Source organism: Seriola aureovittata, chromosome 3 (genome assembly GCF_021018895.1).
Source record: "Seriola aureovittata isolate HTS-2021-v1 ecotype China chromosome 3, ASM2101889v1, whole genome shotgun sequence".
Classification (NCBI taxonomy): domain Eukaryota; kingdom Metazoa; phylum Chordata; class Actinopteri; order Carangiformes; family Carangidae; genus Seriola; species Seriola aureovittata.
Genome location: NC_079366.1, coordinates 14924803 through 14943668, shown reverse-complemented (window position 1 = coordinate 14943668; position 18866 = coordinate 14924803). Strand labels below are relative to the sequence as shown.

The 18866-nt window shown below is 39.7% G+C and overlaps 1 protein-coding gene across 2 annotated transcripts in view; it reads left to right on the top strand.

Moving 5' to 3' along the window:
* palm3 (paralemmin 3) overlaps positions 1-18866 on the top strand; it is a 36958-nt gene that overhangs the window by 8030 nt on the left and 10062 nt on the right. For both annotated transcript variants that reach the window (XM_056366891.1, XM_056366886.1), the window contains exons 2-3: positions 13419-13471; positions 14726-14806. In XM_056366891.1, the coding sequence (XP_056222866.1) occupies positions 13427-13471; positions 14726-14806 (126 nt within the window). In that variant the 5' untranslated portion in view covers positions 13419-13426. The remainder of the gene's footprint in view (positions 1-13418; positions 13472-14725; positions 14807-18866) is intronic.

The following is an 18866-nucleotide window of genomic DNA, read 5'->3' as shown; positions in this document are numbered from 1 at the left end:
TTCGAATGGCCAATTGAGGCTGGTTCCAACAGTGAGTCAATCCCCATAGACTCCCATGTTAAAAACTTTACAGAAGAAATAAACATGTTTACAGGTACAAAAAGCACTTTTGGTCTTTATAGCTTATTTCTTCCTTCATGACAAATCTACAGGGGTGAATTATTATACAACTAACTCGTTTAAATTTTATTAAGGCTTAAAGTTTAGCATATGGGCGTATGCCTGCCACAAGCCGGCATGCACCGAAGTCTGGGCTCGACATGTGCCCCTCCTCTTTGCCCATTTTTGGATTAGCCAGGAGTTCGGCGAGTCAGGTTCTGGCAAGATGGCGATAACAGAATGGCCCACTCTGAGCTTCAAAACCACTCTTCAGAAACCTAATGGTGACGTCACGGAGGCCACGTCCATCTTTATTTACAGTCTGTTAGAGCGAGCAAATGAGAGAGAGAGCGAGTGGGGCACAGAGGGGTTATTTGCATATTAAGCAATCCAATCACAAGTGGTCAATCAAGATGCATGTGGAGACGCATTTTAAAGTCAGGTGTGAACTGACGTAGAGCTGTCCACTTGTGATCGGATCACTGAAGCCGCATGTTAATACTAGTGCCGACCAATTCAGCTTATTTTAATCATCATCGCATATGAACATGTGCAATAAACATATCGCAAAAGACTGACTGACTGAAAAACGAATTAGAAAAAATCATTTTATTTACACACGCCATGCAGTGTAGACCAGTGAGGAGTGAACTTTTTACTGGAGCTGACAACAACTACAGTCATATCTCCGTTAGTGTCATCACAACCTTTGCGAGTAAAAAGCAATTAGCGTCCTTCATCACCCAGCCTGTTCGACAAGATTTAAACACGAAGAAAAGCTCAATTTTCAACTTCTCCATCCACCGCCGTTTGTTTTACACGAGCGCAGCAAGCTAACGTTAACCTGATAGTGAACTGTTATAAACAAGCTGAAAGGGAAACTTTCTGTGTGTAGACTGCAGCTTCATTTACCGCAAACTTTTGTAAACTTATAGCTACAGTCTGAGACAGCAGCCCCCCCTCTCAGCAACACTACCTGCAGCAGAGGGAGGAGGACGGAGGAGATGGCCGATAGTGACCTTTGTCTGTGTTCTTCATTCAGCTTCACTCGTCAAAACTGTGTATGCACACTTCAATATCTCTTTATCTATCGCAAATAATATTGTCATCGCAAAATTGAACAGTGTCATCATCGCACATTGCAAATTTTCCTATCGTGCAGGCATAATTGTGTGCTAACTAAAAGTCCTGAGCCATTCTGCATTAACAGTATAACCAAACAAGGCATTTTCAATTGATCGGTATTAAAGCCAGATACAGTTCATACCCTTTGTTTATTGTAATCCATTGCACAGTGGGAACGCCACCTGTCAAAACTTGTTCTCCATTAACACAGCTGAACTTCTTCCTAATGCACAGCGTGGTGAGTGATTAAACCACAAAGCAGCACAAACAAATAACCTGCAGCCAACAGTTTTAATAAAGATCCACTCTGGCAGTGTGTGTCAGTGAGCAGAAGAGGCAGTTTTTTAAGCCAGTTTGGGTTGAAAAAAAATGGTCACATTGACCTTATCTCACTGCCATTTTGTGGGTGCATTAGGCCTCTAAAGTGCTACTGTTGCCTGAAAACCATATTTGAACTTCCATATTTTTTTCATGAAAGGGATGGGCTGCATCTGTCATCTTGTCAAAGCTTTCAAACAGCTCCATGGTGACTCTTATCTCCATCAAACATATGCCAAATTATTTTCATTATTGTTTAATCTGAGTTGTTTTTATAATTAATCTGTGAATTGTTTAGTATGTAAAATGTCAGTGAAAAACACATTGTCTCTGTTCCCATGGTGATGTTTTCAAAATTGCTTGTTTTGTCAGAACATTTTTACTTGAAAAATTACTTAAATTATTAACAGATTAGCAAAATTACAATACTTAATATTCTGTTGACTACATAATTGATTCATGAATTCACTTTTCAGCACCAAAAACACAACACTAAACCCTACTAAAGTAGTTATTCTGGTCATATACTCTTTTTGCAGAGCTATTTAGTCATCCAGCATATCTAAATGTACTAATTTTACAGATCTCTAAGGTACCTCTATTTTAAAATAGCAGCGCAGCCATTATGTTGTACAGTATTCACTGTATTTGACAGAGACAAGTTATCAGCAGATATTCAATAATTAATGATTGCGAAATGGCAGTGACAAGGTTGTAACTGTAGGCACACCATTGTGGTTAAAGTTATACTGTCACACTGGGATTCTTGTGAAACCTGTGTGCATGTGTCTGCATGTGAGATTCGTCAAAATGGAGACTGGCACATATTGTTAGGTGTCTCCTAGTTAGGTGTGAACTTAATGTGTGTCGTTGAGCTTCAGTTTGGTGGAGATGCTGGCAGAATGTTTATGTTGTGTCACAGCCTCAAGTGTCTTGTCAGGACTTGTCAGAACAGGTGTCTCAAACTCTGACCCCCCTCTTCACATCACTTCCTCAAGTTCACCTTCTGTCATTCGTTTTAACCCCTCTGGTTCCATGCAAGATTTGCCGTTTACAGATGTCTCTGTGTCTTGTCTGTCTCTTGTTCTTTTTTTTCTATTCTCTCCTTAAATTTTCTCGTTTCAAAAGTTTGCCCCCTGCTCTTCATGACTCGACAGAGCTGTGAGGCAGATCATGAGGACTTAATCTTTTGTTAGTCCAGGTTCTTGCACCAGGCTTTGTTTGAACAGAGACTGTATGAAAAAGTCCACAGAGTAGACCTTTTGCTTCCTTTTCTGTTTATCTTCCCCCCCCAATTTCATTGTCATTTGATGCCATCACACCGTGACTTGACTTATTTCAAAGTTTTTTTAAATTGCAGATGCATGTACTGTTCGTTAATGGCTCAGGGCAACTTTGCCCTTAGGTACACTATGTCTCTCTCCCATGAAGCTTTAGCTTGCCTGTTATCTTCACTCGTCTGCAAAGCGTAAACCAAGACACACACACTGCATTCCACATCAGGGTCAAAAAACAGTGTTTTCCCTCTCACCATGAACACAAATACGTGCCTCAACCGTCTATGCACAGTATTTGAGGAGATAGAGCTGCAGATAGAAGAGGTCATGAATGCCAAAACACTGAAACAACAGTGATTAAGTTAGTCTGTCTTAAAGCGCAAGGGCGGCAGTTGATAACCAACTGTCTCCTGCTTTGAAGTCTTACAAGGTCATGACTGACTCAAGTGTATGTACATTAAAAGCTGGGCAGTAAACCAACAATTTGCCAGTGCTGTCATGTTTGTATGTTTGGAACTGCACAAAAATCTTCCAAGTACTTTCAATGGGTTTCCCCTAGGCCAGTTAGGGAATTTATAATGATATTACAAATGTTAATTAACATAGAAAATATTAAAAGTAATGTTCAAGCAGTGAACTGTTACATTGTTATGCATTACAGGCTAAAAATGAAATGTTTCATAACTCGTATTGTTTAAGTTTTTGATTACATCTTAATCATAGTCAAAGTTTTTACCTATACTTCTATTCAGATCTGCTTAATTTGCCGACATTTGTAGTTACCACGGTAACAGCAAGTGCAGTTAAATAGGTCCCAGAGTTACAGGGCCATCAAACACTCCTTGATCATCTACTTTGTTGGACATAAAAGCAACTGCTCTATGTGTTTACAGTGCAGCCAAACTAACTCAAGATGTTTTTTATGAAGAAGTCGGTCAGTAATAATAATTGCAGCTACAATCTGAATCGATATTGTGCACAAAGCAAGTAGTTTTCCACTCAACAGCACTTGATTACACTTAACTTTGTAAAATAACCTTAAACAGATAATTTCTAAGATTTGATACGTAAGATTATCATCATAAAAACTTATTGTTATATTGCATAGTCATTGTTTTTAACAGCCTGAAATCAAATTTTTCTAAGAGATCTTTACAATGTGTGCAACATATAAAACGCTTTATCCTCAGACCCTCCATTTGGTTAAGAAGTACACATTGAAACCCAAATGCAACATTTTGTTCACATGTTTCTCTTTTAATGTCAGGTGTGCTGAGACAACTTTTGTATGAATGTGCAGAATAAGAAATTCTGAAAAATATTACATGACAAATTATTCAAATGAAAACTGCTTTTTTGAATGAACCTTCATATGCATGAGAAAGTCCTCATCTCTGGTGTTTAAACTGGTTTAAAAACAGTTACCTTAATCTAGTTACTGTGTAAACATATTTATGAACACATAAGTAGGCTATAATCTGTGTCAACACATATAACCTTGTGTTGATTTTACTACATGTAACAGGAGTGGAGCAACTTCCCTAATTGCAAAGCTGTTGTTTTAACTGACTGACACTTCCAAAACGGAGCCATTCCAGAAATTACGTACAGTTACACTAATGCAACTGTGATTTCTTCACAGTCAGATTATATAGATAATCCTGCATGTTAATCATAATGAGGGAGACAGGATGACTCATCCATGCTGCATAGCACATTATTCTTCATCTTCACCATGCATATGTATGTTCCAGATGACCGTTTTAATCTTTACGGTCCCTCTGCTGACTTGATGAGTGGATGACAAGGTTTTTACAAAGGTGTCACCATGCTGTCAGTTTAGATCTGCTGCTCAGCATAATGGCTGTGGAGCTGATTCTCTCACCCAGAATCCTTCCAGACTTAATATTTTAAACTTGTGCAGCAGATGGCTACTGATCAGAAGCTAGCCCGTATTGGGAACCACTAACAGGGCAATATCAAGCAGTATGCAGCCATATAGAACTTAGGTTTATATCAACCATGTGTTTTTTTGGCTAAAGAGATAATGGCTGCACAAACTGTGTTCTGATAGCTATGCGGCTAGACTATGTCAGCAGGTACAATAAGACAAACCTGGTAGATGAAGGTAATCAGGAAACTCCTGAAGGGTGAAAATTAGCCGTCATTCCCTGTCTTAAAATGAGGGTTGTGATGTGTTTCCAAGTTACGAGGTGCAGTTGCATTGTTGACTACAAATGTTCCTAATCAGTTACTTGTGTACTTGGTGAACTTTTTGTGACACGAGAGGTAATGAATTAACACATAGGGCCGGTAAAGTGCTTGTGGATCAGTGTAGCTCTGATGATGATGCAGTGCGACAGTGGGAAAGAGTCAGTTGCAGTTACCAGTTACCATGTGACTTCATGTTTACACCTCTTGGTTTTTAAAGTCAGGGTGAACACAAGATGGACCATATATAACAGGTGACAGTGTTTTTTTGTTTTTTTTTTCTTCCTTGATCCAGATGACATTAACCTTAACATTAGCATTAACTATAGGCATGAAAGTGACCTGATAGGCCCATGGAGCTATGTGGAGCTAAAACCAAGAAACATCCATGTCCTATTACTTTCTGGATCTGACCAAACAGAGATCAAATGCTGCAGGTGTGTCTTGTGTATATAAGTTTTCCTTTACCATACGAGGATCCTGTGGGCAGAGTCAAGAGAAGGCTAAATCCAGCTTCCTGCTGAACAGAGACTCTATTGTGTGTGTGTGTGTGTGTGTGTGTGTGTGTGTGTGTGTGTGTGTGTGTGTGTGTGTGTGTGTGTGTGTGTGTGTGTGTGTGTGTGTGTGTGTGTGTGGTACCTTACAGAACACCATTGATCCCCCCTCAATCCTTTTTTATGGCTGTATAAGGTGGAGACAAAATGAGAGCAAAGGAATTTGCTCCTTTGAGGCTCTATTGTTTCATCATCATAGTCTTCTCTCTCAACACGATTTAGTCAAATTGTCAGTGCATTAAACTTGCTTTAGTCTAACCACAGAACAGCAGGACCTGTAGGAGGATTTCTTTTGATATTCCCTCGCAGTGATGCCTTTGATTCTCTCAAGCGCGTATTCCGTTGTGATCATTTGTGCAAGCTTACTATACGTATTTCCAAAGTTAATACGCTGATAAAAAATTGGACTGGTAGGTTGATTACATCTTTGATGCTTTGAAGTGCACACATTATTCAAGCTTCTATGTTACTTGAGAGGTTAGGCAGCAGTACGACTGTCATGCCTGTGAAGTGTAGCAGTGATAAATGACTTGGAGTAAACCTGTGATGTATGGTGTTGACTATATATGATAATTCCCAACATGCTCCAAAGTCTGCTACACTGTTTGCTCTGTGACGTATGACACACACACACACACACACACACACACACACACACACACACACAGAAGTGGAATGCAGTGTTTTCATTCCCCCAACCTGGACTGTCAATCAGAGGAACTTGGCTGTGTGCTCTTGCAGCAGCACCATCCAAGCTACAAAAATTCCACCCATACCACCCACCCACACACATAAACGCACACACACACACGTACATTACACACACACACACACACATGATATATATATATTATATGTGCACAAACACACACGCACACATACCCTCCACTGTGTCAGATTTATTTCTATCGAGATAAGCAGGATATCCATCTCCAATAATGTAATTTCTGCTGCAGAGTCTGTAAAGCAACTGAAAATCAATAGCTGATGAAAAAGCACTTTACAACAATTCACTCTGTCCATCCTTCAAGCTAGAGAGTGATTGCCTCTTTGATTGCCCCGTCTCCAACTGAAGTTCTATCTAGGAATTTTTTACAGTTAGTTGGCTGTCTGTCTAAGTCAGGCTCTTCCTGAGCGATGGCCACTGACGACAGCTAGAGGATGCACATGTTCAGAGATCAGGGTCGTTGCGATTGCATATTCTGTCTCTAATCTCCTGGAGGACAAGTGATGTTTGTGCTCTTCCTGTTCCCAAACACATGGAAGGATGTTTTCAACTTACAGCGACCTTGGAATACTGTCTCTCTTCGGATCTGTGGATCCGTCTAAATCGAAAATTTTAAACCTTAAGTCCCAGTAAAAATAGCATTGCCTTCTGCCTCTCTACTCTTATCTTCTCCAGTTCTTCTCTTTTTTTTTTCTCTGGAGTTTACATGCTACAATCTAGTGCTGTACACCATTCCCTAAGTGCGAAAAGTGTTGAATATCCAGCAAAGGTGAAGAGAAGCAGATAAATGGGAGCAGCGCTGTAAATGAGCCTCAAGCCGCCCCTAAGCAAAGATGATTCCAGCATAGAGCCACTTATACAGGTATTAGACATTAAAACAGTTAATGTTAGTACTCAAATGTGTTTACAGTATGTAATTGAGGGCACACAGTCTCACACCCCACTCGTGCCTTTGCTCTCTCTCTCTTTCTGTCTCTCTTCTTTCTTTACTATAACCATCCCTCTCCCCCTCACCCCCATCTCTCCAAGAAATGGAGCAGAAACTTCAAAGTGCAGAGAAGCAGGGGGGCCAGCGGACTAACGGCAGCATAATTGCATCATCACACAAAAACAAAATGTCACTGGGTGGCCTTATAATGGTCCCCCCACCCCTACAGACCTGAAGCTATTTCAGCAATTCAGTGTATGTTGTGTGTTCAGTGGCTAGTATTTACAGAATCAGCCGATTCACTGTTGCTGTTTGATCTTTCTACATGCCTTCCTTACATAAAGAACATCTTAATTTTTTGCCAAATTGATGCTACATGATAACAATACTGTCCTTTACTTCCTTGACCCTTGACTATTGCTGTATATTTACAGTATACACACTATTCTCTGTCAGACAGACTTTGTCAATAATTTATCCGAGTGTAGAGATGGCTGTTTGTCGCAGTCTTGTTAGAGTCTCATGACTGAAAGTTCATGGTTTTCATGCTCCAGTGGAGCCGGTGTCTGTCCCTGTGAGGTCAAAGTCAATAACCATGTACTCTGACCTATCTGGTCTCACATCCCTGCTGGAGTGGTGTATTATATTTGAATAAACTATTTCCTGAATCCATAGGAGATACTGTATAGTGAAAAAAAAAACATACTTCAGATTCTTCAAGCATGCGTTTTGCATAGACAGCTGTTGGAGCTACTACACACCGCCACTGATGGTATATATTCTCTGAGCCAGTGAACAAAGGGCAACACGAGGCATTGGTTTGCATGTAAGCACTACCTACTAACTAACACTGACTGAACCAACTGCCTATTCTACAGACTTTTCAGAGACCGTCTTCTTAAGCCCTCAGAAAATGAAATGCTAATGCTTTGGCTTTTGAGGTATTTGCTCAGTTTGGAAAAAAAAAAAAAAAAGAGATTTTTTTTACATGCACTGTGTTCTGGATTTAAACATCCACATAGTTTGTGAAGAAACTGCTGGTGTATTTTTTTCTTTTTTTGATCGCAGGCTTTTAACTTGTAGGACTAGAGACACTGCTTAAATTTTACATTCTCAATCTTATATACTCTCAGCTGCTGACTGTGTGTCAGAGAAAGTCACGAGCACTGAGCTGTGATACTAAATGATTCTTAAAGTTTTTCATTCCAGACACCCTAATGTTCTTCCATCTGTTCCCACAGAGCTAATGTCACTACACCAGCACACAGCATATAGACTTCATGGCACCCCACTGGGCAAATATACATTGCTATATAAACATGCACTCATACGCTGAAGGCAAATATACATTCTTTTGCACGAGGCCTGGAGGAATGTTTGCAAAGAAACCATGCGGACAGTTTGGAGTAAGACTGAATGACTGGGGCAGCTGTACTTGGAGGAGAGTTTCTGTGCCTTCCCATGCACACGTGATGAAGCTCTCAATTTACAATAGGGCTGCAAGATACGATTGTTTTCCGTTCAGTTTTAGAGCTGAAACAATTAGATGATGACAGGAAATTGATTGGCAATTATTTTGATAATTGATTGGGCCATGCATGAATGCCAGAGTTCTAGCCTTTCTTTGTCTTATTGTAAACTAAATCTCTTTGGGTTTTGAAGTGTTGCTCATATAAAACAAGCAACTTACTGGTGGCAACTTGGCCTCCAGAAATTGTGATGGACATTTTTGTTGTTGTTGTTGTTCTTTTTATTATGTTCTGGCATTTACAGACCAAATGAGTGATAGAATAATCAAGATAGTAATCTGTAGATTAGTCAATAATGCAAATAATTGTTGAAGCTCTAAATCAGTTACTTGTTTAATCTTTATCATGTCTGAAAATGCTTAACTCCTCACTATTCCTGCAGCCCAAAGTGATGTCTTGTCACTTCTTCTGTCTGACCAGCAGTCCAAAACCCAAAGGTATTCCGCTGAAGGTGATATGAAACAGAATAAAGTGCCAAATTGTGACATCTAGAAGCTGAAACAGGCATTTTTTCTGAATAAAGGACTAAAACAATGATTGTCAGCATTGTCATCCCTTAATATTTTGAGAGTAGGCCTTCTGACATGTTGCAGTAGGAAAAACACAGGTGTAATTAATAAAATGAATGATGGCTGAGTTCCATTTAGCTGCCTAAGCGTCAGGGTCCTGGTATTGTGCGTGTTGCTTCACTGTCAGTCACGTGACTGCACCACTTGAATTGAACAAAACCACCTGTAATTCTCCTATTATGACAAGTAAAAATGTCTGCTGTGAAAAAATTCTAATCACCACTAAAAATAAACTAATGTGCTAAAATACAATGTACTTTCTCTTCGCTATTTCCCTCACCCTCCTGCTTCTACTCTTTTGTCTTTGACCATAGCTACTACAGTCCATTGTGTAACTGAGTGGGGTAAAGGGATGGATACTTGGTGTGTGGGATGTCATACCACTGAGGTCAGACAGCCAATGGCTTGCTCAGCTAGCATTCATTTGGGCAGGACACAAATGAATGCCTTGGAAACAAAAAACGTGTCTTTTTTAAGGGAGCTGAGACATTTTAATCATTTGCACTGGCATGTAACAGGTGTTGCAGGTGAACCAGAAGCTGTAATTAAATACTGTTGCAGCCAAGCTGTGTTGATGGCCATGTGCCATATTGGTGTTTTACTACTGCTGATTAGTCTCTAAGATGTACAGGATATAGTGTGAATGGACCTAGGCAAGGGGTACAGTGAACAAGTGTAGTTTTTGTTCTGTCCCACAGCACATTTGTGGGTTGCTGTACTTTCTGAATACCACAAGAGGATTGTGGGAGTTGTGTGAAAATTCACAGTTAAGGTGCAAAGATTCTTGGTTAAAGTAAAAATTTTGCATTAATAAAACTCTTAATTGGTTTTATAATGTGGACACTGTACAACAAAGAAGAGACATGATTTATAACAAAGCATAACAACTATTGCATGTCCGTCATGTCTGTCCTGGAAGAGGGATTTCTGTCAGGATACGGGCTGTCGCATGCTGTACAGATTGTAAAGCCCTTTTAAGGTAAAATTGTAATTTGGGGTTTTGGATTATAAATAAAACTGACTACACTTGACAAATTAACTTTTAAATGCTATCCCCTAGTTCCGAGATAGATCTGAGAGGTCTAACATGATTAAAGGAATAAGAAAATAAAAAAAAACAACGTATTTCATAGAATTACATTTATTTATATTTAATATTTATACTCTTTTTTCTGACTTCTCTAGTTTGTCTAAGTAACTCTCTGCATACTTCCACTTCTCAGGGCCACTGACGGCCCTTTTAAATGCAACATTCCAAGAATACAGTTTAGCTGTGAGCAGACTGACCTGAGGTTGCTTGATAATGATCAGGGTCTCATGGGAAACAGAGCAGATTTAATCTGTAGTTTCTCTGTTCTTCTAGTTCTTGAACATTCTTTTTTGTCTGCCTCGTAAATGATTTTTTCTTACTTCTATGTCATTGGTCGTCTCATTTTGTCGATCTGAATCCCAAAGCAGCTACATTTCCTGTCGCCTCATTCCCCCCTTGTCTCTGCCGCTCTTCTTTCCAGCCATCTTGACTTTCTCAGTCTCTTAACTTTTTGACTTTGTCAGCTTTCCCTTCTCTACCCTCCTGTATTATGTCTAATTATCGAAGTCAGTGTGTGTCTACGGGGAGCTCCTCAATACCTCCTCATCAAAGCCTCTGTTTGTGTTTGCTTGTTTATCTCTGGCTGCTATTCTAGGCGCTCTCCTGGAGCCCTGATGAGACACAAGCCTCCACTCCCTACGGAGGCTTATACTGTAAGCTGTCACTGCACCTCCAGTCATTCAAAACACTGCCAAAATGAGGATGTGTCTCTTTCTACCTCTGCTGATCTTGAAGGGTGCATTGTCTCTTTCTCTCTCTCTCTATATATATATATATATATATATATATATATATATATATATATATATATATATATATATATATATATATATATTGTGAATGTACATTCTCATATGTCTTTCTCTCTGTCTTGCCACCTCAGTGCTGGAGAGAACTCCAGAGTAATGAAAGGCATGCCAGAGGTTGTTTCCCCATCAAAATTTTCCCCCTGCCCTCTTCTTGTTTCATCTTCCTGTTTTCCCCTACATACACAGTTCACCTAAATTTTCAGACTCTTTTATGTGGGCCCTTTTCCCCTGTGACCCCACCCCACACCTGGAGGGCACCGAAGGAATCCCTCTGGTGTTGGAAGCGAGAGGTTTCTCACTATGATAACTAACACCTCCTAAAGCTGATCTACTATATCAGAGGAGCAGCAATAGCATCAGCTCTACCGAGTTGCCTTCTGGGGGAAAAATGAGAAACCACATTTTTAGAGTTTAAGAGCATTGGATGGGGAGGGCAGGTTTCAGGAGAAATGAGTAATGTGACTTATTTTGGCAGTGTACACAAGGTGAAGAAAATTCAGATTTTTATTCTCTTTAATGGAACTTAACCGTGTGCAGTTGTATGTTGATGTAAAAACTAAGGACACTGTTTGAGTTTGATCGTTCCACTATGTCTCAGAAATGAGCTCGTCGATGAGGTTTTGCCAGTTATGCATCTGGAAAGTGTTTTGCGTGTGTGTGCATGCATTGGTAAGCGCTTCAAAGCTCTGTGATGGCGATTAGCGACACTAGTTGTGACAGACTGGCATTTGTTACAGAAATAGGGCCCTGTATTACTCAGATCTCCCCCAGTGTGAGAGCTCGGTTGCTGTGATGGCTAAATGTGTTCTTTGGGTGTAGGACAGAATTCTTTTCAAAGCACACGGGATTGTCAGTGACGGGAAGATTATTGCTGTCATTGCATAAAAACTATGACAGATATACACAAAAAAAATCATATTGTGTTTTTTTGTTTTTTATTTTTGTTTTGTTTTTTTGCAGATATTGTGACTGCGATATGAGTAATGATATCAGTGGGAATGGTAATTTTAGTATTAAAGTTTCCCTGAAATAAATATAAAAAGGATAATGGTGCATTTTTTTTGCTGTTGTCTCTACCGAACAAGCATGTTCCTTTGGTCGGGAGAATATGATTCGTAGTGCGTGGAATCTCTGTAACACCACAATGCTTAATTTATAATGACATGTTGTGACGCATTTTACTTTAATCAAAAAATTGCAGCTCGTGCAATTTGCAGGTTGCGCTCGGCCATATTGCAATTTTTGATAATATTTTGATTAATTGTTCAGCCCTAATAAAATAAAAACTATAACAATGGTCTAACTATAATTATTTTCATCATATAAAGTTTTTAATGAAACTCACCCAGTGCAGATTGACATGTGGGCCAAAAATAGCTGTTATTTCTCCCCAGAGAAGAAGATTTTTCTGTTTGTTTATATATATATATATAAAAAATAAATAAATAAATAAAAAAAGCAGAGTTATGGTTTGTGATGGCAGGAACTCATTAATGACTGAGCTGCTGTGAGCTGGTTGCCATTTACGTCTCTAGTCTATGCTCTCTTATGTACCTCTGAGTTTTGGGGAGCTCAAATATTGTCCCATTTAGTGTCAGCTGCAGGGGAAAACAAATATTGCCTATGCTCATTTTCTTTGAGATTCCTGAGGCTGTGTCATGACAGAAACACAAGGCTTAATGGGGGTGTGGGAGTGTGGGAATGATGGGGAGGATTATGGGTCATGATGGCTCTGCAGACAAAGGTGTGTACTACTATACTTGTCCAATTACATGCTTCACAAATAGCAAAGGCTGAAATCCTGCCTCTGATCTTGTGTTGCCACCAATCTGCTGCCTCTATATCCTCTGATGTTGCAAGGGTGGGACTGAAAGAGTTTAGAGACTAGCACAGAAATGCTATGTGATTCTCTTCTTCAAACACTCTTTAAACCATAGACAAGTTTTACATTGGCAAAGACCAAAAGAACAAAAAAAAAAACAGACCATACAGCACAAAAAAATGGACATATCAACTGGAGAAAATACTAATTAGGATTTTAAGAAAATCTCAGAGGATTCATCTGAAATCATGGCCTGATTTTATTCTTTCAAACCAGTGAACACAGTAATCTTTGGGAATAAATGGATCCTCTGTTTAACCTCTGGTCTCTAACCTTCAACCCTGTCTTATTGTGTCACAGGCGCTAGAATGGATGAGACGGAGAAGTACAAACAGCGACTGGAGGCCATTGCTGTGAGTTCTTGCACAAACACACGTACATTTATCTGTTTATAGATGAATCCATCCACCGATTTAACTGTTACACTCTGAGGCGCCGCCACCATCACAGCAGTGGCAGAGTTGAACTGATCACATTTACACTGACAGTAAAAGCAGAGAGAGTTTGGGTTGTTCACGGTCAGCAGCCGCCCACTCTGACAGATGACGTCTGAATGGGAGAGTTATTCAGTCTCAAAGCTCAACTCTGAATGTAATGAAACTGAATGTGAAAGTGCTGTGTTAAGTAGGTAATTAACCCCAACAGGAGTTACTTACGAGTTCATGATTTAAATCATCAAATTCCATGACTCTTTGCTTTGTAATCAGAAGAAATGCATCATTAAAAAAACTGAAACATTTGAGTCTGGTAAAGTTAAATATCAGCCAGGAAAAATAGTACCAAGCTTGCAGAGTGACCGTTCACCATTGCTTGGTCCTCAGCAAATTTGAATGTTGCTTTGTTGACAAGCCCCTCAACATTAGGATTTAATACTAATTTATGAAAGTAAAATTCATACATCTTCATACATCATACATCTCGTTGTCTGGAATAAACTTTCATTGAAATGTCGATTATAACCTTTATTTTAGTGGCTTTTTTCGTGGCTATATTTTAAATATATAACCTGTTCCACAGGATCTCCTGGACACTTAAAAAGTGAAATTGTTTACATACATCAGTGCTATAGGCAGGTTTACTAATGAGGTGCCACCGCAGTAATGGTGACTTGTCTCCAGACTTGTCTGTCTGGAGAAAGAGAGGGTAAAGGGACTAAGCTGTGCTCTCTGAGCTGTCTGTAACTCCTGAATAATTTATTGAGTGTGCAATGTGGTGAGCCAGGGTGTCCCTCATCCCACGAAACCAACACCAGTTTGCCATGGAGATAGTGGCTCTGAGCATTATGGGATATAGAGTATACCTGATGTCCATGGTGACAGTGTCCTTATGACAGATGGTTGACCAGGTGTCCCCTTTTTTACTCTTTCCCAGTGATGTTTTTGTCACAGCCGTCTCTTCCCTGTCTTTGTTTCTGTTTACTCATTTACATCAGCTTGTTTATGTGTCTAGCTGATGATGTGAGTGCCTCAGCCCATCTTTCTCTTTACTTGAATAAAGAATAAAGTCGCCTCTTGCTCCTTCTCCCCCTTTACCAAACTCTCAGGATGTCTACATTCATTCTCAGCCTTTGCGAATTCTCTCCTTCCCTCCCACTTCTCTTCTTGCAGGAGAAGCGCCGGCAGCAGGATGAGCAGGACAGAGCCAGGAGAGAGATGGAGGATGAGAAGCTCAGACTACAGCAGCTCAAGGTGTGACACACACATTCAGGATGATCTAACCCATCTCATTCATTCACACACATACTCACACACACACACACACACGCAGCCTTAATTTCACTCAGCTAAAATCCTCTGCAGACTCATTCCAGCTTGTTAGCAAGCAGATTACCTCCAAATTTATTTCCTTTTCACACACAGACAAACTCTCTCACACACATACACACACACACACACACACACACACACACACACACACACACACACACACACACACACACACACACACACACACACACACACACACACACACACACGCACAGATGAACTACACAACCTTCCACACTTCCTGGTTCTGCCAGTTCCTCGCAAGGTTAGAGGCAAGCCTTCCTTTGCTGAAATCAGTTTTTATGTGAATGTTTACACACTCACATAGTCACAGAGCTGCTCTATTGTTTCCACACCATTTCCAGACTGGCGTTCCCACTTCCTACTCCACTGTGTTACACTGCCCTGGGGCACATTCCTCAAATTGTGTGAAATCTGTGCAGCATGTGTTTGTGTGCAAGCAGGTATGCATGTGTGTACCGGTGCAGTCATGCAAGAGAATGTTTTGCATATGCATATTTGTGTATGCTTGTGAGTTTGTGCACAACACTTCATAAATGTATTGTATCTGTGAGATCAAAATTCAAGTTGCAACAGGCTTCAAATATTAATTTAAAATGATTATCCCGACCCTTGCTCTCTCACAGGAGCTGATATCATCATAGGTTTTAGTACATTCATTAGCTTTGACATTGACTGTAGCCTCTGGGTAGATGTAAGGATGTGATAGGAGAGAGCAGCAGCTTATACATAGCTCCTGACCTGCAGTAAAGTTTAGAGAGAGCTGTGTCAAGCTAGCCAAAGGCACAGGGAAGGGGACAGAGTAGGGCTTGTTCTGTGCTGCCTGAGAAAAAAAACAGAGATGGGTTTGTGACGTTTATATTTAAGTAGGTAGCGACTGGCTAACAGTTACCAGATTTTGGAAACATGGGGCCATGGGCTGGAGGGGAGTATGGGTTTTCCGATGCTTTCACCTCAGGAGTAAGTGAAAAGCTAGCAAACATCACGTGGCTTTTGTAGCTGCTGTGAGTGCTTTGTATTAGTGCTGAACAGTTCAGTGAAATATTATCGAAATCCAAGTATGGAAGAAGTATGGCCAAGTTCAATGTCCAAATTACAGGAAGCAAAATGTGTCAGAACAAACCATTATAAATGAAGCAATGAACCAACATGGTGCTACAGAGATCCCCCGGGCCTAGAAATCATATTCTCCAGACGTAAGGGAACATGCCTGTTTGGTAAAGACATCAAATCACATCCCCATCATTTTGATATATTTTATGTATTTTGTTTTTTTTGTTTTTTTTTCAGTGGAAATTAAGTGCAAAAATTTCCATTCCGACCAAAAACGTGACGCATATCACAATCACATTATCTGTCAAAATAATTGCAATATATGAAGATTAATGCATATCCACATAATTATGACATAAAATGATAACTCTAAACCCTCTGTCTATTTAACTATATTAGATTTAGTAAACGTTTCATCTGCTTGCCAGAGACAGCTACAGACGAGCATTCCCACAGCTGGCAAGAGTTCACTGTCTGGCTCAAGGGCACTTTAGTGGCACACATGCTTGCTGAAACAAGCATTTGAACCAAGGTCAACTGGTTGCAACACAGCTGTCAAACTAAGTCACCCTGCAGCCACTGTTATTAGTGCTGACGTACAGGGGAACACAACTGGTTTATTATATGTTTGAATGAATAATGCTTCTCCTTCTTGTAAGCAGGAAACTCTTAAGTAGTTTCCTGCTTACAACTATCTCAGTGATTTGTTTAAAATCTACATTGTACTTCCACTTAAAGAGTTTCCATTAATTTCTGACAACCAGACAGCCAATGGAATTTGTACATGAAGTCATTTTACAATAAATAGCAAACTCAAATACATTTGTGGAGTGAATAAAATTCAGGCTTGGTTTGATGAGCCTGACTGATGGCAGTGTAACCACTATCATCATAATTTCCATGTGACATTGATCATCAGGGTTCTCAATCTGATTGTGCACAAGTATGTTACCAAGTTTGTTTGGCGACTTCAGTTGACATTGAAAGTACTAAGCTTCCAACTTTTTCCTTGAATGTGTTTGCAAAAAATATACTTTACAGTGTCCTGAACAGAGCTGCTAATGCTTTGAAAAGGTGAAGATTTCATGTCATTGTACTGAACGCACTGTGCTTATTTGTGCAGCTCAGAATTCATCAGACCAAAAGGAAATAACCAATAATTAAATGATGGCACTAATTAGTGCAGGTGAAATGAATGCATATACTTTGTGAAATCTATGAAACAATATGAAATCGGAAGTAGTTTATGATGGACTGTCAGGTTTGCAATGGAAACACATGTAGTGTATACACCTGTGTTGGATCTGTCTGTCATTGTCACATCCTGTATACAAATACATACATAGAGCCTGTAAAGGGTTTGTGTTGAACTCCAGTGGGGATCTGGAACACTGATAAAGGTCTATGTGAATGCAAGGTAAGGTGGAAAACAACAAAGCTGTAAAAAATTGGACATGTTTAAATCAGTATTAGACTGCAAGGAATCTTTTGATGTTGTGTGTCTTGTAACAGTCTGTTTAGAAGATGATGTTCAGAGAGTAGTCAGCTCTAAAAACTACAGAGAATTGTGCTCTTCCTTTTGTAAAACCTGACAGCACTTGGTTTGGTGTTCTGTCAGGAGGGAATGGTAAGCAGCCTCAGGCAGCATTCATTCACTGGGTCATGTCTACTTCCTGGAGAGAGTTGTAGGACTAAGAACAAAAAGTGCCCACACATGCTGTTAATTCATGCCAACATTCTCTCTGTTGGATGGCTGAAATAAAGACTGCTGACATGGACTTTTCTTTATTTGTCTCACCTTTTTTGTCACCTGCACCTCCCTCAAATAACCACATTTCACTTGACTTTCCTCATCTCATTTTCTCTCTCTGTCCATGTCACTGCTTTATACATTTTAGTTCTCCTCTCTCTTCAGGCGCACTCTTTTGCTTTGGCTGTTTCCCAAAATCACCCACCTTGTTCACTCATTTATTAATCTCTGTGAGAGTAATTGCACTTTTGAGTCAAGCTGTGTCCCAATTCCAGACTACATACTAATTCCAAGCAGGTTTTGTGTTCATGCTGGAAAATTGACAAAATTGAAAATACTCCACACAGTCAGTATACACACCAAAATTTGATTTTTGAGCATGTTTTTGAGGTACATGGTTTTCCCACAGTGCTGTGCAAAGGTTTTAGGCACTAAACGTAAAGTGAGGATGCTTTCAAATATAATGCCATGAATAGTTTTTTGTTTATCAATTAACTTCACACAAATTGCAGTAAACGGAAAAGAAACATACTCAAATCAGTATGTAGCATCCGCATCTCTGCACAGTTTTTCCAGAGACTCGGCATGCAGACTGACTCCATGATGTTGGAGATCATGGCTCTGTGGGGGTCAGACCATCTGTTGCAGGACTACTTGTTCCTCTTGTCGCTGAAGATGGTTATTTTTATTATTATTATGACTACTGAACGAATTTGGGACCAATCAGACGCTTCCCTGATGGTTTAGATTCTTATTGGTTGATGCATAAGAATTTAAGGTGCATTAAACCTTTTGCATAGTACTGTACAAAGGAAATGGAGGACCTGCTCACAGCTGGACACATTGTGGATGTTGGTGAACCAGCTCCAGAAACACCTCAAACAATAACTTTTGGAATTAAATTTGAGTGGCTTTGGTTTAATTGGCAATGGCATTTGTGTGATGGTTTGATTCAAACAGTTATGTATGTTGATTTGTTGTAAAGGCGACTAGCTGTAAAAACAGTACTGTAAGGATTATTATAGTGCATACTACATAGTTAGTATGTTGTACACTTTGGACATAGTGGTATTGTCCATTGTATGGACACTACTGTTTTAATTTTACTGTGGGCATTTTAGTTTAGCAGTATAGCGCATATATTTAACACATTCAACT